General features: G+C 50.5%; 1 protein-coding gene across 1 annotated transcript in view; it reads right to left on the reverse strand.

Annotated features, from left to right (window-relative positions):
- The window catches only part of LOC146855895 (protein RIC-3-like), a 161,500-nt gene that overhangs the window by 90,344 nt on the left and 45,418 nt on the right, over positions 1 to 25,738 (reverse strand). Inside the window, exon 3 of the mRNA XM_085653842.1 lies at positions 2,893 to 2,962. Coding sequence (XP_085509968.1) covers positions 2,893 to 2,962 — 70 coding nt within the window. The remainder of the gene's footprint in view (positions 1 to 2,892; positions 2,963 to 25,738) is intronic.

Raw genomic sequence — 25,738 nt, forward strand, 5'->3', positions numbered from 1 at the left:
TTAGTGCCCATTGCTTATATCCTTTCAAAACATAGGCAATATGGTTTAAAAAGACCACATCCGTAAACACACAGTCGCTGTACACATTTTGTTTTCCAATTCACCCATCAAGCAGGTATTTCAGTACCTCCAGGCAAGGTGCACTTTCCCACCCAGGGTAAGCAATGTTGTTCAAGAGAGAGAGGAGAAAACAAAAGCATCCCTTCACTGGCAAATACTGTAAAGTGGGGCCAATGTGTTTAGGTGTAAATAAATAAATCTGGCCACCTTGCTTAAATTAGTTATTCATTTTTCACATTTGGAATGTTTTATTTCTCTCCACCCCGAGGCTGCACTTGTGTCAGAAAAAGACGTTTCCAGCAAAATGGTTTTTTTTGGATCCATTTCACAGGGGAGCAAATAAACGAAGAAGGAAAGAGGGTAATACACTTTCTTGAAGTCTCGGTTTTCACTGACTGAGGAGCGAGACAGAAAGAGAGGGAAGACTCGGAGGCTTAGAGGCTGTCACCGTGCGGGGCCCTGCGGTAGTCTAAACAAATTAGGGTGCTTGTGTAATGCAGCCAGGGGCGGCTGATGCACTTCACCCAGGTGCCCTGCATTACATCTTTCCAAGGGGCCCATCAATCCTGCAGGCAGAAACAAAACGCGTGCAGGGTACTAACCTGTGTACCGAGGAGTTGCTGGAGAGGGTTCCTCGCTGGCGATGGCAAATCCCTTCACGATTCTGCTCTTCTGATCTGATCCTGTGGCTCTGCTTTCCGTCCTGCAAACGGCTTCCGATCCTTCGCGCCAAACAACTACCTGGCGGGTGACATCAGACGTTGCTTGGCTGTGCGACGTCACTGCTGCGCCACGGCACACATTGCAGCCATCATGTGAGCATGTGTCACAGTGCGAAAATGTGACGCATGCTCACAGCTCACTGTACCAGAAATGAACGCCGACCGGATTGAATGAGTACCGGTACTCTCCTTTGAAAGGAAAAAGTGCAGGTACTCTTGGGGGTAAAAAAAAAAAAAAAAAAAAAAAAGAAGTGCCGGTACTCAGTACCGGTGAGTACCGGCCCATTTAAAGCACTAAGGCTAAATATAATATGCGCACTTGCACACCCTGTGAACACACCTGCGAGTCCTCCACTGTATGAGCGAGTTTTATCCGGCGTCGGTCCCGGCAGAGGGCCACACCGTCGCACTCTGCAGGCGAGGCCTCTCAGGCACCATGCTGATGCTGCTGACAGTATTGCGCACAGCGCACTGACTGTATCTAGATTCCGGCCGGGACATGTACAGGACACAGTGAGACTGCCCGCCGGCGCGCCTCCAGTCCTCACTTCGAATCCTGAATCCCTAACCTTACTTCCTTCCAGGACGTGAGGTCACATTCCCCCCCCCCCCCCACCCCCCACGCAGAGCCACAGCCAGTAATCACGCTGCGCTGACGCAACCACTGAAGGCAGGCCCCACACAGAGTGTCTCGGTATTTCAATGCAGCAGGCTTTTAAGAGATACATGGTCGCAGCATGGCACAATATTAACTGTTACCGAGCTGCTCTGCTGGTGGCAGCACCCGGGCCGGCAAGTGTCTGGGGGGAGCAGCAGAGCCAGTGCAGGTCACAGGCGCACGCGCGCGCTACCAGCAGCCTGGCATGGCCTTACTTCAGTGCTGGTACAGCAGACTCAGTGGCATTAAAATGCGTGACAATGCATTTCAGTGCGGTGATGCGGAACACCACGGCCGATACGCGATACTTGGCAGGGCTGCTGCCTGCTACTGAAAAACAAGGCAAGCTCCCACTTCTTGGCTCAGCGCTCAACCCTCCAGCTCCGAAGCTCTGTAAATTAATAGTGAAAGTTGCCGGCAGGGGGTGGAAGCAATTGTAGGCAGCCTGCTTGGATTGCGCAGCATAGAATCATGCACGAGAGGAGAGGACACGCTTGCATGATGGCTAAAATCCAGCAGTTTTGGGATGCAATCAGAGCACTCTGAAGGAAGAAGCAGTAGTGGTCGTCCAGAGCCGTGCGCACGCATAGGGCAGTCTCCGGCGGCACAGTGTGGGGAGCAGCAGTGCTCCGGAGCAATGGGAGAGAGGGGCTGAGGGACAGGTGCAGAAGGCGGTGAACGCTATGCAAGCGCAGGCCGGGTGACCCAGCAGTGAAACGGGTTTACAAATCGAATGGTTAAAAAAAAAAAAATTCATCAGTAAACAGCTTTAGCGGTCTCGAAAGCTTGATATAAAAACAAGCGTGGAGAGAACGGACAGAAAAAGAACTGCACAGAAACAAAACATATTGCTAATAGTGAAAGAACCCATGTAGCGGGGAAAAGGGCGGGAACAAAACAGCCATAAGGCGGGACAAATGTAAACTATTCCCCAACTAAACCATAGGAATGCCGAAACGCAGACGAAACAAACAATGAAAAGCAATAGGCACGTTCAAAGCCCAGAGTGAATACAGCACGTCTCGAACACAGCTCATGTGTTGCCTAGGCTCGACCTAAAAAGGACAGTTTCACCTCCTCGCTAACTCAATGCACTGGAAACTTTACTAAGCAGTCAGTTCTCTTTTGTTTAGGAATACAGTTCCAGTTTTTTAACGATCATCGTTATAACTCCGGATAAAGATGTAAATATCGTAAACATATTTTGACAGGGATTTAAACTGATTCTTGACATGTTCATTCGTATTTGGCAAATGTGCGTGCAGTCACCCACTCCGGTGCCACAGAATGTGTAAAAGCTTCAGTAGTTTTGCTTCATTTAATAGTTTTTCTTAACAAGAAATGCATTTCAAAGTCATCATGCCATGCTGATGCACCTGTCTTACAAGTAGAATGTCTTCTTTATCGAAATCTAGATTGCTTAAATGTTTTAAAAAAAATACACTTACAAACCTGTTTCTTTTGTCTTAATAGCTTCTGCCTTTTTTCCTTTTTTGGAGGAATGTTCTTGTTCAGATTGAATCTAAAACACAAATAGACCGAAAATATTCATAAAAATGTTTCCCCATACAGCCTGCATCTTTCACTTTGGAACTCACTGTAAAATATGTCTAGAAGGCTCAGGACACAAGATGGTTCTAAAATCAGTAGTTAATTGAAGCCACCATGAGCTGCTCCTAAAAAGCGCATACAGCACAATCAGTTTTATTACAGTTCCCTGATCCGATCTAGGCAAACAGACCTTGCATTTTATTTACATATGTTTTAGTGTTTTTCCTCCCACAATTCAACATCTTCAGTGGCTTATCTAAAGTTACACACAATTACCGTCAGATAACACTAAAAAGTGGACAATCGCAACCTGTGCACCCATTAACAACAGCCATATCTCACCAAGCACGCCCGAATATGTACTCTGTGGGGCTTCATGTAAAATGAAAGAGACCAGGAATGCTACCGCTGCTTTGTACTGGAATCCTTCTTGGAACATAGCAGACACAAAGTGGCTAATCGTATGTCTGTTCAAGATGACAATGGTCAGAATTGGTATCCAGGCTTGCCAGAGCATAGGCATCTAGATAAGTATCTCATGCCTAGGTTCTCTCCTAGTAAAGCGGTACTTCAACAGACACAACCTTGTAAATGTAGAGGCTCATGCTTCCTAGTGGATAATCACTTAAAAAGAAAAAAAACACAAAGTTTACTGTTCATAAATTCCACCTTCTCTGTAATTACTTTTGAAAGATCTTTGTGGCGAGAGTTGAGCACTTAAATTTGTAGGAAAAATTAAATTTGGATTCCAGGAAAGGAAATTGCCAACTTTTCTTTTCCTTAAAGAAGCACTACATGATAAAAGAGAAGGTTTTTGAGCATTCGGAAATTAGTTTTTTGTTCGGACACTTAACAGAAGAGATTCAGCCCTATACTTTACCACTGCATTACTCTCCCTTGCCACAAGCACTGAGACCCAGTTCTTACAACCATCTTGCTTTGGGCTGGCACTAAAGATTCTATTTTTATTCTCGATGCTTAAGTTTACCATGGTTTCAAGTATACGGTACAGTTCATAGGTACACCAGGGGCCCCTTATGGGCTGCAACATGCATTATGCCACCCATGCGAGACCACTAAAACTATGACTAGAGGCCTGCCATTGCAGCCTGTGGGAGTGGGTGCTTCCCCCCCTCACCACAGATATAAGTTTCCTTATATCTGAGGTCACTACACTTAAAACCTATAAGTCACCCCTATGGCAGGCTCTTCGGTCCTGAGGGCTGGGTGCTTAGTTACAAATGTGAGGGTGCCCCTACAAACCCCGGAGTCGATTCTCCAGACTTAAGTGGGGTCAGCCAATTTAATAAATATAGTGGACATCAAGTCAATTAAGTGATGTCTAACTATATATTGGCAGCACCGAAACTGGTCATGTTTGGTATCAACCATGTTGGAATCCTACCCAAACACAGATTCCAGTGTTGGATGAAGGGTCCCGTGTGCTGGGGGGCTCCCCTACATTCCCAGTACCAGTCTTTCAGGGTCTAACAGCAAGCTAGCGCTGCTTTCGACCACAGACACATTTCTGCCCTCCTGCTGTTGCTGAGCTCGAGCGGGGAAAGGCAGAACAATAGGTTTCCTTCCACAGGGAGGTGTGACCACCCCCCTGACAAGACTTAGTATATTACCTTGGGGTGAGGGCACTTGCCAGTGCCACCAGACTGCTTTGAAGGGCACATTTGGTGTCCTCCTTGCATACTCCAGTGTGAGTCAGTTCAGGGATCCCTTAGGTCCTGCTCTGGCGCGAAACTGGACAAAGGACAAGGGAGTATCCTCCCCTCTGTACAGCCACTCCTCTGGGAGGGACCCTTGAATCGTCTGAACCCTTTCCTTGGGGTACTTAAGGGCTTACCTGTGGGTGGCCCTTCAGATTAGTAGAGGGACAAGATTCAAACTCGAAACCACTTCAACCGTCTGGGCACCTTGGACTTCGCCTGGAAGAGAGTCTGTCCCAAGGAAGACTTCTGCTGCATATAGTCTTGCTGTTCCGCAAGTCTTCTTCATCTGTGCCTGTGCTTCATCCTGGTTCCTCTCCAGGCCTGTGGGCATCAAAGATACCTGAAGAAATCTCCCTTGGAGTGAAGGAGTCAGTCACTCGCCTGCATCTACAGGCACCGCAACGAAGCTGACCAGTCTGCTGAACTCCGAAAGGCTCAGCAACACAAGCGGTGGTTCTGCAACTACCTCGAGGCCTGACCTGTCCTCTCAACAAGTTTGAGGCCAGTATCCCTCTTCGTACCCCTGTGCAATGTGTCGACTTGCCATTGCCAAGGCTTGTTGACGCTGTCCTCCAGAGATCTTCGGGCTACAAGAAGCTCCAGCCTCCAGCATCTCTTCCTGTCAAGACCTGTGTCCTCACCGCATCCTCTGCACCGTGGGCCTGTATCTTTGGTGAGCTGCACGAGTTCCTCTTGCAACTTCTGTTCCTTCGGCCTGTGGGTCCTTCGGAGGGTCTTCTTTGACTTCAGTGGGCTCCCCTGCTTGCTCGGGGCGTGCTCCGACTCTTGGTTAGTCCCTCGGACTTTGCTGGCCCCAACACTGCACCTTTTTCATTTACCACGTCTGTTGCTGCTGCCAAGGCTTGTTGGTACTCCCGCCGGACAACACCACCCCTGGTTCTTCAATTTGGACATGGGACAGCTAGTAAACGGCTCCTGGTCTTCCAAAGGGTTGCCTGGTCCTCACAGCTGCAGCGACAAGGTCACGGTCATCACTCCTGCAGCTTACCTGATCGATGGTAAGTGGTCTTCCGTACCACCTGGTCACTTACGAGTGGCATAGACTCTGTTCCCTCTGCTTTCAGGTTCTTCTCTTCAAGAGTCAATCCTTGGATTCCACCGGACTCAGTTCACCTTCGCCAGCAGCATCTTTCATTGTGGTCTACAGCGATTTCCGGCTTCCCTGGTGTAGGTATCCTGGTTCCTGGAGTATTCACGGGTGAGGTGATTCTCCAACCTTCTGTATTCCACAGGGTTTCTTTAGGGTCCGCGGGGAAGGATCCTTCTTGAAAACTGCAATGGCGACTTCCGTTGACTTGCATTGAGTACGCAGCTGTGTTTCCACTCTGCACACAGCCTCCGTGGGGTTCCTGGAAACTTACTTCTGGTGGTTCCTCGGGTCCCCAGCTCTTCTGGTCCAAATCCTGATTTCGGTCGCAGTTCGCATTCCACTTCTTTGGTATATGGTTTGGTCTTCCCCTGGAAACCACTGTGCATTTGTGCTTACTTACCTGTTTACATTTGCAATATTGTATGTATTGTGTGGATATCTCCGGGTAGGAGATATACCAATGTGTTAGTGTGTGTGTGTATAATAAGGAATATGCTACTTACCAGTATGCATCTGTTCTTGGCATGTAGAGCTGCAGAGTTGTACACTTAGCATAGGTCGCCATCTGGTGTTGGGCCCGGATGTTTGCAGTTTGTTTTTCTTCTTGGACCGTCTTTGGAAGTCACGAGTTTGGTGACTCCTCCTTCGGTCCGTACTGCGCATGGGCTTCGGCTCCATCCTCAGATTGTTTTTCGCCAACAGGGAAATGATGGAGCGTAGTAATAACAGTGAGAAACCCATGTGTGTTGTATCTAAATAAGATGGACTGGAACGGATACAGGTAGCCGGGGAGGCGGGTGGGCGTGTACAACTCTGCAGCTCTACATGCCAAGAACAGATGCATACTGGTAAGTAGCATATTCCGTTCGAGGCATATGAGCTGCAGATTGTACACTTAGCATAGATTATATAGCAGTACCCAACCTTAGCGGCGACCACCGGTATCCGTTGCAGCTGTTTGAAAGAGTGTTTTTAGTACAGCCTGGCCCACCCTAGCTTGCTGCTGGGAATGCACATCTACACAGTAGTGTTTTGTGAATGTGTGCGGTGTAGACCATGTGGCTGCCTTGCATATGTCATCTAAGGGTATATTCCCTAGAAAAGCCATAGAAGCCCCTAACTTTCTTGTAGAGTGGGCTTTAGGGGGAACAGATAATGTTCTCTTTGCCTTCTGATAGCAAATTTGTATGCATTTTACAATCCACCTAGCTATTCCTGATTTTGAGATGGGGTTGCCTTTATGTGGTGGAGAAAAGGAAACGAACAACTGTTTGGTCTTCCTGAAGGGTTGCGTTCTTTGTATGTAATATAGCAACGCTCTTTTCACATCTAGTGTGTGTAAGGCCCTTTCCGCAACAGATTGGGGTTGCGAAAAGAAGACAGGTAATTCCACTGATTGATTGAGGTGGAAGGGGGTAATGACTTTGGGCAGGAACTTCGGATTAGTTCGAAGTATGACCTTGCTGTGATGCATTTGTATGTAAGGTTCCTGTATGGTGAACGCTTGTATTTCACCAACCCTTCTAAGGGAAGTGATAGCTACAAGGAAAGCTGTTTTCCAGGTGAGAAATTGTAGCTCACATTTGTGCATTGGTTCGAAGGGCGGACCCATTAGTCGTGTAAGGACCAAATTTAGATTCCATACAGGGGAGGGTGGTGCCCTGGGAGGAATTACTCGTTTAAGGCCTTCCATGAAGGCTTTAATAGCGGGCACTCTGAAGAGTGACAAATGCTGTCTGTTTTGTAGATAGGCAGCGATCGCTGCTAGGTGTAGGCGTATGGATGAATACGCCAGGTTACACCTGTGAAGATGGAGCAGATAGCATATGATGTGTTGTATGGATGCATCTAGAGGGTTGATTGTATTGTTACGGCAGTACATTACAAATCTTTTCCACTTTGCGGCATAGCATGCTCTAGTGGTAGGACGTCTGGCTTCCATGATGATGTTCATGCAATCAGGGGGAAGGTTAAGGTACCCGAATTCTAAGATTTCAGGAGCCAGATCGCCAGGTTGAGCTGAGCTGGGTCCGGGTGCCTGATTTCTCCATGGTTCTGGGTTAGGAGGCATGGGGAAAGGTGCAGTTTTTGATGTGGTACCACTGATAGTTGTAGTAGCGTGGTGTACCACGGCTGTCTGGCCCACGTCGGAGCTACCAGAATGAGTGTGAGGGAGTGCTGTTGTAGTTTCCTGACCACTAATGGAATTAGTGGGAGAGGTGGAAAGGCGTATGCAAATCTGCCTGACCAGTTCATCCATATCGCATTGCCCTTGGACAATGGGTGTGGGTATCTGGCGGCGAAGCTTGGGCATTTTTTGTTTTCGTGGGTGGCGAAGAGGTCTATTTGAGGATGCCCCCACTGTTGGAAGAATGGGTGAAGAACTTGTGGATGCAGTTCCCATTCGTGTAGTTGTTGAGTCTGTCTGCTGAGCAGATCTGCTATGGTGTTTTGTACGCCTGGAACATGTTGTGCCAGGAGAAAAATGTTTTGGGGAATTGCCCATCTCCATATGCTCTGGGCTAAGCGGGAGAGCTGGGGAGAGTGTGTCCCCCCCTGTTTCTGTATATAGTACATCGCAGTCATGTTGTCTGTGCGAATGAGGACTGCTTTGCCTGAAATCTGCTTTTGGAAAGATTTTAGGGCTAGAAAGATCGCCAAGAGCTCCAGATGGTTGATGTGGAGCGATTTTTGCTGTGGCGTCCATAGACCTTGCATTGTGAGGTGTAAGAGGTGCGCTCCCCAGCCGGAGAGCGATGCGTCCGCTGTTAGAGTCACTTGGGGAACCGGGTCCAGGAACGGCCGTCCCTTGGAAAGGTTTGTGGTGTTCCACCACTGCAGAGAGTGATGTGTGCGGCCGTCCACCAACACCAGATCCGTCAGCTGACCCTGGGCCTGGTTCCACTGTTGTGCTAGGCACTCCTGAAGTGGACGCATGTGGAGTCTTGCATGGGGCACTATGAAGATGCAAGACGCCATCATCCCTATGAGCTTCATAAACACTCTTGCTGGTAGAGAGTGTTGAGGAAGGAATATTTTGCGTAAGGCTAGAATGCTTGTGATTCTGGCTGAGTTTGGATAGGCAATACCTTTTGAGGTGTCTATGGTGGCCCCGAGATATTGCTTTGTGTGAGATGGTATGAGGTGGGACTTTTGGTAGTTCACCGTGAAGCCTAGCTGATGAAGCAGTTGGATGGTGCTGTTTGTATGTTGCACGCATTGGTGGTAGGACGCGGCTTTTATGAGCCAGTCGTCTAAGTAAGGGAAGACGTGAATATGTTGACGTCTGAGGTGTGCTGCTACTACTGCTAGGCATTTGGTAAACACCCGTGGTGCAGTGGTGACCCCGAAGGGGAGAACCTTGAATTGGTAATGTTGCCCGTCCACCACGAACCTGAGGTATTTTCTGTGAGAGGGGTGTATTGGAATGTGAAAGTACGCGTCTTTCAGATCCAGTGTTGTGAGAAAGTCTCCCTGGCAGAGGAGTGGGAGGACTTGTTGTAAGGTGACCATGTGAAAGTGGTCTGAATGTATGTAGGCATTTAGAGGCCGGAGATCCAGAATGGGTCTGAGGGTCTCGTCTTTCTTTGGGATTAAGAAATATAGGGAGTAGACCCCTAGATTTCGTTGATTGCCGGGTACCTGCTCTATGGCGTGTTTCTGGAGGAGCGAGAGTACCTCTTGTTTGAGCAGTGTGGAATGCTCTTGGGACATTGGACGGTGCCTTGGTGGGATATTGGGTGGGGTAGATGTTAGCTCGAGGCAGTACCCTGACCGAATGATTTGGGTCACCCATTTGTCCGATGTTATGGACTCCCATACGTGGATAAAATCTTGTAGTCTGCCCCCGACCGGAGTGGAATGGTCTGGGGGGAGCGAAGGGGAGTCATTGTGCGGGTGGGGTGGCAGAACGGGTATTGTTGGTTTTGCCCCTGCCCTTATTGTTGTTGCCTCTGTAACCACCTCTTTGGTTGCCCTTTGAAAAGGTATTTTGAGGAGGGGATTTGTAGGAGGTAGAGGCATTATCGGTGGAGGAGCCTCTACCTGTGCCACGAAAGGACGAGCGTCGAAAGGAACGCTTAGAGGCTTGGGTCTGGAGCGCTCCCATAGACTTCGCTGTGTCTGTATCTTTCTTCATTTTTTCGAGCGCTTCGTCTACCTTTGGGCCAAAGAGTGTTTGCTGGTCAAAGGTGTGATTAAGTATTGATGTCTGGACCTCAGGCTTGAACCCTGATATCCTGAGCCAGGCATGGCGGCGAAGCAGGACACTGGTGTTTATGGCTCTAGAAGCAGTGTCTGCTGCATCTAGGGCACACTTAATGGAGGTGTTTGTGATTAGTTTGCCCTCCTGTATCAGGTCATGAGCTTGACGTTTGTATTTCTCTGGAAGGTGCTGCATAAGAGCCTCTAATTCATCATAGTGTGCTCTATCATATCGCGCAAGCAGTGCTTGTGTATTTGCAATGCGCCACATGTTTGCAGCCTGGTAGGCGGTGCGTTTACCAGACGCGTCCAGAAGTTTAGATTCCTTGTCTGGTGGTGGGGCATCTCCTGAGGATTGGGAGTTAGCCCGCTTTCTAGCTGTGGAGACAACTAGGGAATCTAGAGGAGCAGGGCCCTTGATGTATGCAGGGTCTGTGGGTGCCGCCTTGTACTTCTTCTCTATTCTAGGGTTTAGTACTCTGGCTCTGACAGGGTCTTTGAATACCTCTGTAGCGTGCTTGGTGACACCCTTAAGCATGGGTAACATAGCAGTGGAACGATCTTGTAAATCAAATGTATCCAGTAGGAAGTCTTCTTCCACTGGTTCAGTGTGCATGTCCACCCCATGGTAGTGTGCTGCTCTCTGCACTAAATGGTGAAACCCTAAAGAGTCCTCTGGAGGAGACGGCCTTGATGGGTATAGGTCGTCTTGAGGTACATTGGGTACATCAGGGTTATTATAATCCTCCCATGGATCTGGGGTCCCTGGTGGAGTGGAATCCATTGGGGCGTCCCCTGGGTCATTGTCCGGGTCCCCGTCATCCGGATCTGGGGATGGGGCCGGATCGTAGTGAGGTAAAGGTTGAGGGGGTGGTGGTGGGAGGGGGGGTGGCAGTGGGGAGGGTACTCTAAGGGGAGAAGTAGCTGAGTCCCTCTTTTTGGGTGGAGGAGGAGGAGCCGGAGCCTCAAGGCGACGCTTCTTAGTAATCACAGTCAAAAGGCCAGTCTTTGGATCTCTGGACAAAGTCTTTTGTAAAGGGTCTGGTGTAAACAGAGCCAATGGCGCCGAGTCGTTTGTCGGCACCGGCGATTTCGGAACCGGAGGTTTCGATGTTCTGTGTACGCCATGCTTTTTGGAGGTCTCCGTGTGTTTCGGCGTCGAATGCTGTTTCGGCGCCGGAGCCGACCGATTTCTGTTTGTGTTTGGTCGGCGCCGAGTGTCCAGGCTTCGGCACCGGTGGTTTCGGAGTCGAGCTGGATTTTGCAGGCTTCGGTGCCGAGTGGTGTTTATCGGCACCGGGCGTCGGCTGGCTCGATCCCGAGCTGCCGGGAGACTTTGAGTGCTTCGACACCGGGCCCGAAGGTGGGGTGATCGAGGCTTTGGTTTTGGTTTTGCCCAGGCCGGCAGGCGAGGGAGTAACCGGAGTCTCTTTGGTTTTCGGTGCGGGGCTGGGAGGGGGCATTGTACTCACGACCCGCTGTCCTGGTGTTACGTCCTCCAGGTCTGAGTCGTCGGCCTCGGAAGCGCTGACGATGTCTTCTCCCAGTTCGGTGTGTGTCTGCCCCGAAGCTTCGGCGTCGTCTCCGAAGATGTCCGGTGGAGCTGTCGAGGATGAGTGCGCCATGGTGCGTCGAGCCCTTCGATCTCGGATCGTTTTCTTCGATCGAAAAGACTTGCAGGCGGGGCAGTCTCGAGCCTCGTGTTCCGGAGAGAGGCAAAGGTTACACACCTGATGGAGGTAGGTGTGGGGAAATTTAGACCCACATTTTGGGCACTTTTTAAACGGAGTCCTTTCCATCGGCCGGGACCGGAGTCGCGGAGGGCCCGAAGGCCGGTGTCGATGTACGGGATGGAAAAAGTGCCGCTTCGAGAGATGAAGATGAAGGAACTCGAAGAATCGAGGATTTTCCGTCGAGGCTGGAACCGTAGAAGTTCGAAGCCGGAGCACGAAGTATCACATCCGAGCCCGATGGCGGAAAAAAACAATCTGAGGATGGAGCCGAAGCCCATGCGCAGTACGGACCGAAGGAGGAGTCACCAAACTCGTGACTTCCAAAGACGGTCCAAGAAGAAAAACAAACTGCAAACATCCGGGCCCAACACCAGATGGCGACCTATGCTAAGTGTACAATCTGCAGCTCATATGCCTCGAACATATACTTATTTTTATAACTATACTGTGTGGTTTGTTTTCGTTTAACCTACACTATATGATTAGTTCTGGTAAAACAAGCTGCTTAACGCTCCTTCTGGTCTAAGCCTGAAGGCTGTTCTCCACAGGTACCACTTACTTAGAGAGCTTTCCATGGTTGTCTAAGACCACAAAAACTACCATAAGGGTTGTCTGGATAAGTGCAAGTTGCTTCACTTCAATAAGTGTGCTCCATATAAGAAACTAGCCTCCCAAGCACGGCTATTGAATAGTCACTGATCCTATTAGTAGTTTCTTCTCCTCATAGCCCAAAGTTACATCGTTTTTTCTCTGGGGCTAGTTCAAAAGAAACATCTCTTGTACTCATCCGATCACTGTCGCCCAATAATCCGTAAGTGCCAGACAGTCTAAAATGGTATGCAATAACGTGCCTACCACACCGCATTTTCTGAGGCATACATTAGAATCAGCTCGCCCTATTTTCACAATCACTTCCTTGTGTAATAAACCCTATGCAATATGTTAAGCTGTATTAGCTGAAAGCCAGTCCAGATAGCCACTTCTCGAGGTGCCTGTAGTGCCTCACTCCTTCCCTCATCTCACAGGTGTTCTAGATCCCTCTCCCACTTTACCCAGAGACTTAGCAATTTATCTGAAAGGTTAGTCATCTTTTCATATATAAGCAATATTACTTTCTGTGCTAGTAGTTCTGTCAATATTCTGTCTTTCAGGAGATTGATGTCCTTAACCTGCGTATTTTTCGTTCTCCAGTATTGAATCTTTCATAGACTCACATGCTTGCATCTTCCCCGTTGTCGAGGTGGGAGTCCCACCTCAACGAGGGTAAAATGCAAGCATGTGAATCTATGAAAGATATCTTTACTGGAGAACCACAGTGTACCGGTACGTTACATATCTGATAGAGATATCTAGCCACAGATTCCTTACCTTTGAATTTTCCAGGCGTCAGACTGGATCCGGAAGATTTTTCCCGGAGCAATACCCCTATGCTCTGGTAAGTGGCGTCGGTTGACTCTGCGTGACTTCTTAGTCACCATCCGGGTCAGAAGTGATGCGTGCGTCACCTATATAAGCGACACCTCGGCGTGCTGACATCAATTTTCTTTCCAGACCAAACACTGATCCGTGAAGAGAGCTACCCTCTCACTTTTTTTTTTTTTTTTAAAAAACCTTTATTTTATATCAGTGACACAGCTATTCAGCCGACATCCCGGAGGTACGGCAGCTTGAGAAGTTCAACACATGCTTGCGTCCACATATCACTGACAGGAGAGCCAAAGGTTCTATTTTGCATAAACATAAATACAACCCTAAACAGAAGCAAGGCGAAAGGTACTGTAAACACCAAGAGAGGTTCCCATCGGGGGGGGACGAGCCCCATCACGTCCAACAGCACTGATCTATAGTAAGGGAAAGGAGGGAAAGGCAGAGACTCCAGAAACAATCACATATCAGCGGGAAAGTCAAAGCCGGAAAAGGACTAAGGGGAGAGTTGCTCCTCAGGCGGATCCAGGTCGGGGGGCAGGCATATGTCCCCTCTGTACTGGTTCCATGGCCCCCACACAGCATGCCATTTCCGAGGGCGCCCCCGAGCACAGTACACTGTCTTCTCCCTAAACATGCTCCAGTCCATGTTTTCCATCCACGCTGTCAATGTGGGCGGCCTATCGGAGCCCCACAGCCGAGCGATATCGCGCTTGGCTACCATGTTCCCCAGGGTCACCCACTGAGTCTGTGCCGCGTTGTGGTCAGTAGGGCTCCAGACATTCAGGAGACAACATCGCGCCTCAGGCTGCATAACAATTCCTGTCACCTCCCCCATCACCTCATGGACTTGCCTCCAGAACTCCATAATCGCACCGCATTCCCAAATAATATGGAGGAAGGTACCCACCATACCACAGCCTCTCTTACATAGGCCCTCCTCAGAAAAACCCATGTGAACCAACCTGGGCCCCGTCACGTAGACCCTATGGAGTATTTTTAGCTGCACCAGCCGCAGGCGCGCGGGGATAGCGACCTCTTTGGGAGAAGAAACTGCGTACTGCCAATCCTCATCATCTAGTTCAAGGCCGTCCCTTATCCATTGGGCGCGCAACCCTAGGAGAAGATCCGCCCGAACATTGATAAGCTTCTTATAAATGAGCGAAATCGTGCTCTCTGGCATGTGACCATCCAGGATCCGATCCTCCAACGGGGAGGACTCGGGCACCTTCTACCCCTCCACAAGAACTGACCGCAAGGCGTGGCGCACTTGTGCATATCGGAAGAACTCCGTGCTCCCCAGCTCGTATTCCTTCTGCAGCTCCTCGAACGACTTTATCTTACCCTTAACCAAAAGGTCTCCAACCCTGGATATGCCGATCAAGTCCCATTTCTCGAACCCTTTTGTGCGCCAAAGCTTCCCCAGAATCTCGGAGTCGAACAGAGGGGTGGCAAGGGTAAGCTTACCCCTCCAGCCCAGCGAGTCCGTCGCCACCTTCCACACATGGACGGCCACTCTGGTGGGCCCCGTGAGGGTGAGGTCCGACGATTTCGAATACAACGCTCTGTGGTAATTACCCCCACGGAGCAACCAGCGATCCATGGCGAAGCCAGGGCTGAGCGCCGGACCATAGACACCATGGTTAATCGCGCTCAGCTGGGTGGCCCAGTAATAACGTCGAATGTCTGGAAGCGCGATACCACCGTCGTACCACGGAAGCGTCAACTTAGCGACTGCGATACGCGGACGCCCGTCCCATAATAGCGCGCGCTGGTGGCTTTCGATCTCACGGAAATAGCTGGCCGGGACCAGGTCAAGAGTATTCTGCAGGGCATAGAGGAAATGGGGAAGGGACATCATTTTAAACAGTGCAGCGCGGCCAAGGAGGGAGAGCGGCAATCGCCGCCAGCCCGCCACATCCCGCCGCAGACGCACCAAGGGAGGGAGCAAGTTCTTCTCGTAGCGCAAGATGGGGTCGGTGGAAATATAGATCCCCAAATACAAAAAGCCCTGCTGGGCTGTCTGGATCGAACAGTTACGCGGAACAGGCGGGACATCCCCACACAGGACGTACAAGTGTGACTTCCCCCCAATTAATAACTAGGCCCGAGTTTCTACCGAAAGATGTCAAGACGTCACAAACCACTGTCAGAGATTTCTTAGGCGAGGCAAGATATAACAGAATGTCATCAGCGTAGAGTGAAATACGGTCTTCGTGGTCAGGCGACCAGCGAAGCCCACGTATATCCAGGTGCCACCGTATCCACGCCGCCAATGGCTCAAGAGCAAGGGCAAACAGCAACGGCGACAGGGGGCAACCCTGCCGGGTGCCTCTCCCGAGCTCGAAAGGTGCCGACGCCCGCCCGTTCACCACGACGCTTGCAAGAGGCCCCTCATAGAGCAGCCTCACCCACCCCACGAATCCAGGCCCGAAGCCGAATTTGGCCAGCACCGCCCACAAGTATGCCCACTCTACCGTGTCAAAGGCCATCGTGGCGTCGAGGGACGCCACAATAGCCGGCTCTCGTATCGTACCCGTCCTGGCAATCACTCCGTGGAGGCGTCTAAGGTTCAGTGCAGTGTTACGGTGCGGGATAAAGCCCGACTGATCCGGGTGGATCAAGTCGCCAAGTACCCGGACCAGGCGGTTCGCGAGAATCTTGGCCAGGATTTTCGGCTCGACGTTGAGAAGCGATATCGGCCGATAGGAGCCACACCTATCCCGGGGCTTTCCGTCTTTATGTATTACCACGATCGTCGCCAGCCGTTGATCGAGCGGAAGAAACCCGTTCCTCCGCGCCTCCACGAACATGGCGGTCAAGTGGGGAGCAAACTTATCCGGACAAAGCTTGTACAGCTCTACCGGCAGACCATTTGGGCCCGAAGCCTTGCCGGAGCGCAACGCACGGATAGCACCTGCCACTTCGTCTACGGTGATATCACCATCGAGGTCCTCCCTATCAATGGCGGAAAGGCAGGGCAGAGCGATGTCACGCAGAAGATCACACGAGTCCTCAGTCGATCTATCCGAGACCGAGGCGTATACCGTACGAAAATAGTCTGAGAAACACCGGACTATACCGTCGGGATCAGTGACAACCTCTCCCCCATCCGTCAACAACTCTGGCACCACACGATGAACACGCTCCTTTTTGTCCAGCCATGCCAGCAATTTCCCGGCCTTATCTCCAACATCATATAACCGCCCCTGCTGCTCCCTGTGAAGGGTCTTGGCGGCATTCGTCACCAGATCCCTATACTCCAATTGCTTCAGGCTCAAATTGTGCAGCGTGGACGTCTCAACATCCCCTTCCAAGGCCAACTCTAAAGCCGCTATCTCGTCCTCCACTTGCATCACCTCAGCGTCTCTCCGCCGCTTGGCAGCCACTACCAGGGACAAGGCTTCTCCTCTCAGTACAGCCTTAGAAGCCTCCCACAAGGACACCGCGGAGTCAACTGAGCCCTGGTTTTCTCGAAAGTAGTGGTCAACTGTCTTCAGCAACACGCTGCGCAGCTTGGGGTCCCGAAAGTACCAGGGGTTAACGGGAGCCACCCTGCCCCCGCCACCCGGCCCATGTCCAGACGTGTCCACACCGGTGAATGATCTGATATGCCCCGTGCCATGTGCCGAACCTCAGTTACCAAAGAGGCGTGTGCCGCCAGAGTGAGCAGATAATCAATCCGGGAGAGACTCCCGTGGGCCCCGGAGTGGAAGGTGTATTGTCGCTGAGTGGGGTGCCGCAGCCTCCAACAATCTACCAAGCCAAAAGTATCAATAAAGTCGGGAATCCACTTCTGAGCCCCCCCGGTGTCTCTGGGCGGGTGCCTATCTAGCATTCCAGAACCAACCGCATTGAAGTCTCCTCCCACCACCAGCATCCCTTCGGGGAGTTCCAACAAGGCCTTGCCCAGATCAGCAAACGTGGAGGCCTGCAAGGCAGGAGGAACATAAACAGAAACCAAAACCAACGTTCTGCCCTCCCACCTCCCCGACACGGCCACAAAGCGCCCCCTATCATCAGCAATGGTGGAGTCAACCTCAAATGGTAGGGAAGCTCTGACAAGTATGCCTGCACCCCTGGAGCCCGAGGAAAACCCCGAGTGAGCAATGAATTTATAGCCCCTTCTGTTAAGCGCATAACACATATTCCCTATAAGGTGGGTCTCCTGCAAGAGGACCACGTCTGGCAAGGTCCGTTTCAAAAATTGCAGGACTATCCCCCGTTTTATACGGTCCCCTAAGCCATTAACATTCCAGCTGAGTACGTTTAAGCCCCTATCCCCCATCCCTGAACACAAAGAGACCTCCCCCCCCCCCCCCAGAGAAGCACAATCGGACAATTCTGACAGTCATTGCTACGCCTTGCAAGAAAAAACAACAACCCCAAACAACAACCCCAACATCCTGAACCCCCCCCACCCTGCACCCCTGCGTCAGCTTACAAAGCCCCCCCAACTTGCAGTGTGCCTGTCGCCCTACCAAAAACAAATCTACAAAAAGCACCCCCAGGGAGGAAAGAGCCCCTATCTTCCCCCCGCCGCCCTCCCATTACTGCAATAAGGTGCGAGTCACTGTCCAGGGCTGAATCGAAACAGGCCAGCACCGAGGGTATCACTTCTGTCCGTCCCGGTCGCCTTCCACCCCATCCACGCTGTCCCGGCCGGGCTGTCCCGAGGGAGTGCATCCAGCCAGTCCCCTGCCATGTCCGGCGATTCGAAGAATAAAGTCCGATCCTCATATACCACACGCAGCTTAGCGGGAAAAAGCATGGCATACTTCAGGTCCATATCCCTAAGCCGCCGCCTCACCCCCAGGAAACTTTGCCTTTGTTTCTGCACCATCTGGGTGAAATCAGGGTAAAAGCTCACAGAGGCATTTTGAAAAGGCACCGGGCCTGTCACCCTTGATGCTTGCAGGATAGCGTCCCGATCTCGAAAGTGGAAGATCCGGGCGACAATCGGCCGCGGGGGGGCTCCCACCTTAGGCCGTCCGCCAGGCACTCGGTGAGCCCGCTCCACCGCGAAAAACTTGCCGAGGCCCTTCGGCGCAAGATGATTCACCACCAGGTCCTCGACGAGGAGGTCCACGGAGAGCTCCTCCGAAGTTTCTGGGGCCCCAATAATGCGCACATTATTGCGCCGGGCCCGACCTTCAAAGTCCTCGAGCCGGCGAGCGGAGAGGTCATTCGCGGTTCGTAGCTTGCGGACCTCAGCCTGGAGTTCCGAGACATCGTCCGCGAGGCCAGTAGTCTTGAGGTCCAGGGACTTGACCCGTTCATTGGTTTTCCCCAGGTCCGCGCGAATCAAGTTGACATCGACCAAAATCATGTCCACCTTGTGCGCCAGGGTCTCGAACTGTCGCCCAATCGAAGATTGCATCCCATCTATCGCCCCCTTGATATCCTGCAATGATAACTCCGAGGCTGGGGATGAATCGGCCTTCTGCGCTTCCAGCGACTGTCCCGATCCACCAGGCGACTCCTTCTGCTGGGCATAGCGGTCCATATTGTTGGATTGGATATAGCCTCCCCGCCTGGTAGTCTTAGACTTCGACCTGTCTGCCTCCGATTTGGTCGACATCTCGGACAGCAGGACGGTCAGTCGCAAAAGGACGTCCCTCACTCAGGTAGAGGAGACAGGTACGACTAGATCTTCAACAGCCAGTCAGGACCGGGTGGAGGTCCTACAGACAACAGAGGATCTGTATGACGCACTCCCAACCCGAAGCAAACAAAGGGCGAGAAAGCGAAAGTGAAAGTGCCACGGCATCCGTCCGTCAGGTCACACCTCCCAAGGCCGCTGTTGTTCAATTAGTGGCCGGGCATCCTGCCAACGCAAGCCCCTGGCATCCTTCGGAGGTAGGCCGCAATCTTCCGCCGTGCACAACTTCGGTCCCCGGTGGGCGATCTTGGCCCGGACAACGTCAATCGCCCCAGCTGTGACTCATCTACAGGATTCCGTGCAGGAAAGTCAGGATTTAGGACAGGATGAGTGCCGGAGGGCGCGAGGGTAGCGGGAGCTCAAAGCTCACGCGGCCATCTCGGTCAAGCGCTCTACCCTCTCACTTTTTGACAGGATTCTTCGACTTTTTGTGGACCCTTTTTTGGTGTGTAGGAATATCATCTAGGAAGACTTTGGGGGTTAAGCTGTGTGGCGCAGGTCATCGTGCCATGTCAGTGATGGACCCCCATTTGGTCTGCCTATGGTTTCTGGAGAGCGACCACAACTCCAAGCTTAGACTGCTGGGGCATGGCTCCGAAGGCTTTGAGGAAGCGGTCCCTCAAGCTGCCCACGGCCCGGCAGTCGACACCATACAGACTCCTTAGAGGTCACAGTCCCGGTCGAGAGGAATGTCCCAGCACTGCTCCAAGAGTCTCAAGTCCTCTTCGTCCAACTCAAAATCATCTGGATACTCCGATAGAGGTACAATAAACACAAATCATTGAAGCGTTCTTTGACTTCTTCCCATCAGTCAGCCGATGCAACAGAGGAATATCGGTGTTTAAGGGCTCATTCTCCGGAACCTGTGCAGACTCCGCCCGCCCCATTTTTCTGGGAGCCAGAGCGACCCCATTCAACTTAAGGAGTTTTAGGAGGCCATGCACCTCATTTTTGAGTGGTCTGACCCCTCAGGGGCGCCTTTGGGCCCTAGGGGCAGCTCTGGCCCCGACAGCCCCCCTTGGATCCGAAGATGGATCTGGACCGGTGCAGGTCATACCACTGCGACCTTCCCCGATGCCGGCCCAGACGCAGATGCTCTCGGCGACACCTGCTCCTACTGGCACCGCCAGCCCCAGCCCCATTCGGATTCCTGACGGAGCAAATTGCGGTGCTGAATGAACCAACAGAACAGATACTAGGTCGTTTCCTGAGCCTTATTCTGGAGGACCAGGATTGGGATAAGAACAGGAGGGGTCACTGTACTCTTTATCAGACCAGCCTTATGAGGAAATGGACTGGTATGAGGAATTGGGTGAGGCCAGTGGTCTGGATACCACACCAGACAGTGAAATGCTTTCTCCTCCTACCATGACTACGGAGGAGGGTGCATCTTATGCAATGGTGGTGCTTAGGCCCAATATTCATCTCCTTCAAGACTTGAAAAATGTAGTACCACTCTAGTGAATCAAAAGGAATGAGGTATCCAGTGAAATCACCACTAGACCACAGTTTTAGAGTTTGCCATACTGCCGCCGAAGAGCAAAGCCGCTCTAACAAAGCCAGACAGTCTGTTTGTTAATATCTTGAACAGAAATTTGGTTTCAACCTACAGGAGAGATTTGAATACTTGATATGCCTGACAAATGGAGGAAGATAGTAGGCCTTCTTAGATGGCTAGTGCACACCAAATGGGTTAGGGGTGGCATCCGTAAATTGGAATGCACCTCAGGCTGGTGGCTCGAGATCGCCTATCCTTAACGCATGTCGACTTATTAGTTACATGCATATTCGACTTATTGCAGTTACATACATGGTGCATTTCATCTCTCCTTCTCTATGTGCCCAGGTCTCCCAGAAGGAAACCAGACAAATGTTTACCTCTTATATTTCACTGTCCAACTCCTATGTTTTTTTGTATGTGTGTGCGGGGGGGGGGGGGGGGGATTTAGAATGTCGGATTCTTGTTCATCCATAAACACCCTCAACATCGCTGCCATGTCGCCAGGTCATCTGCAACATGCTCATCTTTTCTAGATGCCCGGATGTGTGTCTCCTTGGCTAGAGCCAAGTTACTCCACAGTATCTCTGCGCACATGTGCCCAGAGGAGCCACATGTGCCTTACCAGCCTATAGCTATTCACATTTTTGATAATACCAAGCTGAGAAAGTCAAATATAGTGATTCTGCCTTTCTTCATCTTTGGAACGACCTCCAGCAAAACTTATGTCAGAGAGGCTGTCCAACGAATTCTAGTCCATCTCTCTTCCCTGGCGGCCCTCGACTCCCAAAAGCTTGACTCCTTGTTGCAGTGTTACGTAAGACGCATAAAGAAAGCCTCTGATGTTCTGCGGGCTAACAGCAGACCTACCCAGGTAAATCCTCCAACTTCACCAGAGTCAGATATGTATGGACTAAGAAATTAAATTGCATGAGTTCCCCTTCACCAGTGCACGGGTCGCCTCTTAAACCTGCTCAGTGAGCTGTTTGCGGGAGCCATTCTCCCACGCTTGCCTAGTTTTCAATAATGGCTTAGTATATTCCTTTAAAGGCTTTATACATCAAGGTTTCCAAATAACTCCTTAAGCCCAATTGCAGGATTGCTGTTAGAGCGCAGGTAGGCAAATGTTGCATATTCTAGGAGTTGATCCGGCCTGACCTTGAAAGTATCCTGAGTGTGTGTGACATTACCCCTTCCCCAGATTGCCATTGGCATATCCTGATTTATGTGTTTGAACAGCTGTTGGCCTATATATTCTGTTCCTTTAAGGCAAGGGGTCTTCTCAGGAGTCTTAATTAACCTTTCTCAGACCAAGCCAGTTTGGTGCGTGACATATGGACACTCCACTGGTGGGCCTTGTATTTTTTGCCTCTCATCAATAACTCCAACAGTGGAATTTCCCCATGCATTCCACCAAGCGGCTGCTTCGCTCAGTTGTCTTCGTCAATGGATCACCTAGTCGAATGGTGCAGATGCACTGCATAATAGATCAATTTCATGTTACGGAAGCCCAACGCTCCCTCATCCTGATCCAATTTCTGTGTGTTCAAAGCCACCCTACATCTTTTACCCACCCACACCAGGGACACCAACAGATTATCCAGCTCCCTAAAAGTGGGAGGCAATATGGGGCACAGAGAGTTCTGTATTCTATAGAGGCATTGTGGGAGGTAAACCATTTTCATGGTGGTGACTACCAATGATGGCGAGAGGCAGAGTATTCCAAAACGGTAATGATGACCGGAGAGTTCCAAGAACCTACCCAGGTTATATCCATGTTGGTTCTTGTGAGACTTGGCCCTTTAGGCTAAAGTTCCCTAAACTTTCTGCTTTTCCCCTAGACCTTTTTTCTGACATGTGTTGCCAACTTAGATGCTCTGGACACTGTGCCACTGCTAAACAGTGTCAAAGTGCAAGTGTTCCCTGTGTAAAGTGTAATGGCGATTGGTTGTCCATTATTGGTATGTTTGCTTTACTAGTAAAGTCCCTAGTGAAGTGCACTATGCGTGCCAGGGCTAGTAATGCAAATGCTACTGGTGGACCTGCAGCACTTATTGTGCCACCCACTCAAGTAGCCTTGGAAAGGGAACTCAGGCCTGCCATTGCAGGGCCTGCACGCAGTTTTCATGCCATGCCTTCCCTTTCCATACACTTCAGGCACCCCTATGGTAGGTCAACGGCACCCCCTGGACAGGGTGCAGTGCCCGTGAAAGGTGGGACATGTACCACGGTGTGTACTATGTCCTGGCAGTGAAATAATCTCCATTTCGTTTTCACTGCTGAAAGGCCACCTTGCCCATTAGAATAGAATGGGGAGGCTGTGTAATATTTTTTCCAGCCTATCTCCCCAAAGACTTAAGATGGAAAGGTGAAGCTTAGTATGCCTGAACTCACCCTGCAATAACAACATCTTTTTATGAAGTGGCTGGGTTTTTGTGCTTTAAACATTTGTGTGTCTCTGCCTGGTTGTGGATCACTGGCTGGATTTGAAAAGCGATAGGATCTGTGGAATGTCTTGACCCAGGGGAGGAGGTGAGACAGCACAGGCTGACCTGCATCTGGTGTGTAGGAGGAGGAGTAGACGTAGAGGTGAAGAGGCATGGGTTGGTGCTATAAAACAATTGTCCCATCTCCTGCTGAGTGATTGAGAATCCAGACCCCCACTAATCAAAGGGAGAAGGTGTCACCGGTAGGGAGGCACCCAGAACTGGTTTGAGCAGGGGTCAGTGCCCCCTGTAACACAAAGACTTCAAAGCCATTGAGGGGTACAACTATGCAAGCTGAAGCCCCTAAACTTTGGAAAAATTTCTTGATCAAGTGGGAACTGGACTGGAGCTACTTCGTGGATCAAGTGGAACCTTTGCCAAGGAAGAAACAAATGAATAGACTGCTGGATAGGACTGCTCTTGCTGTGTGATCTGGGGCTGGCCTGCAGTTTGCTGATTTAACCAAGGAAAAGCTGTAGGGACTTTGCTGTGTGCTGTGTGTCCCCCCTGCTTGAAGGAATTTACTTTGTCCTGAAGTAACTATCCCCAAGGGCACGAGGTGAGCTGGCTCCCTGTTTGGAAACACAGGAACACAAAAGTTTCCAGAGAAGACTCTTAGGGTGCGTGTGCTCAGTCTAGCCTGAGATCTTCGCAAGTTGTGCCCTGTGATCGTGGGTGCAAGGAGTTCCAAACAAGACTCGGAGAAGTGGTGTGCGTGTGCTCTGTCTAGCCTGAGTCCTTTGAGAGGATCGTCCTGTGAACGTGTGTACCGAGGGGCCATGTAAGTCTCAGCGACGCTGTGTGTTGTTCGCAGCCTGAGACCCTGGCTGGAGGTGCCTTGTGAACAGGGGCACCGGGAGATAAAGTATGTCTCAAGCGACGCTGTCTGCGTGTACCTTCTACTGCCCGAGACCTGCGCAAGAGGTGCCCTGTGATCGGGGGCACCGGAGGATAAAGTGTGCCTCAGCGACGCAGAGTGCGTGTGCTTTCTACTACCTGAGACCTGCGCAAGTTGTGCCTTGTGATTGTGGGCACAAGAAGATCAAGTGCATCTCAGCGACGCTGCGTGCGTGTGTCGTGCATAGGCTGAGGCCCTTGTGAGGAGTTGTCTGGTTAACGTGCACCCGGAGTTCCCGTGAGGCCCAAGTCGCTGGACAAGTAGAGGAGAGTGGATTCGCGCCCCCCAGGTAACGTGTGTCAACTTCTGGGGCGGGGCGCGGGCTTGGAGGGAGACGCTCTCGGTCTCTCTCGCTGTTCTGCTTTGGCTCGAGGCCCGTGTGCCAAGGGAGTGGCAGCATCTTACTCGTGTGGGAGGGGCACCTGTGGCCGGAGACTAACCGCAAGCCAGCACGAGTGGCGGAGAGACCGCCGGAGGCACCATGAACAGTGCTGGAGTAACTTATGTATTGCATTACTTCTGCGTAGCAGAGTATCTGATGATTGTATAACGCATTGCTTTATTTCTGCACAACGGACTGCCTGTTTTGTCGTATTGCCCATTGTATTAGTTTGCCTAACGAACTGCCTGATTGTCGTATTACACATTGCATTAGTGTTGCATACCGAACTGCCGGATATATGTATTCCACATTGCATTAGTTTCGCATAACGAACTGCCTGATAACTGTATTACACGTTGCATTGCTTTTTCCCAACAGAGTACCTGAAGGGGGACCGTACGCATTGCATTATGGAGGCATAACAGTTTACCACGTTGTTGCTTTACGCATTGCATTACAGTGACAGTACAACTCGCCAGATAGCCGTATTACAATCTGCATTATTCTTATGTTGTGAAGTACCTGACTGTTGCATATCGAACTGCATATTACGACATTAGGATTACGTAGGATTGTTTAGTTTAGCTCAATTATGATAGGCCAGGGGGATCATTACCCCGACGCATATGTTGGTTTAGTATTGTGTGGTCACATCGTATATCGTTTTATAAACATATACTTGTTTTCTATGAAACTCATGTGGAGTCTATTAGTGGTGTCATCATTGGAATGCTGTGCGCGTCATTGCAAATACTTTACACATTAAGCTTTGAAGATAAGCCTGGCTGCTTGTGCCAAGCTACCAAGGGGGCGGAGCTGGGGCTCTCTCTGGAGGCGACCGGTCTTTTCCCCAACGTTCGGGCTCACGGGTCCCTGCTTGGCCTGCGGTACCTACCTCAGCCAACCAGGGATCTTGGGGATTCTAACATTTCTCACTGATGTAAGCCACCATTAGAACCGGGAATCAGAGCTTGACCAATCCCCAGCGCACTCCCAGATCATGCAGGTTTTCGTCCGGAGTTTGCATTAAGGTGCCTATCGGAACAGAGTGATTTTACACCTGTAGGTTCTCGGGCCAGCAACAGTCTCTTTTTTAAATTTTTTATTTCACCAAAAGATGAATACTTCGAATAAATACAATATGCAAAATACAACATACAGAAAATACCAAATTCATACATTAAAATTAGGAAGTCATACAATAAGATAGAAAAGCTTATACCATTGATATAGATGAATATATTACTACATCAAATAATTAGATAGCCATTGTTTCTAAGATCGGGTGAAAATCTCTATAATGCTAAAGAATAACGTTCAGACTCCCGAATTGTGTTCCCTATTTAGCCAATTCGACATAGGGAAACCGATCTTTATTCCCCTACTTCCTAGCTTGTCGCCCTTTACAATCATATGAGGTTCGTTCTAAATTATAGATAGCAATTAATCGGGCCAGCCATGTTTGGAACATTGGGGGATTGGGATTTTTCCATCTTGATGCGATAAGAAATCTAGCAACTGTAACGGATATAAAAACGAAGCTAGTCTGTCTTGAATCTAGCAGGCTGCTTTTATCTTGTCCCAGTAGAATCATAGAAGGGGTGAGACAAACCCTTCTGCCTAGTACC

This window comes from Triturus cristatus, chromosome 4_1 (assembly GCF_964204655.1).
Source record: "Triturus cristatus chromosome 4_1, aTriCri1.1, whole genome shotgun sequence".
Taxonomy (NCBI): Eukaryota; Metazoa; Chordata; class Amphibia; order Caudata; family Salamandridae; genus Triturus; species Triturus cristatus.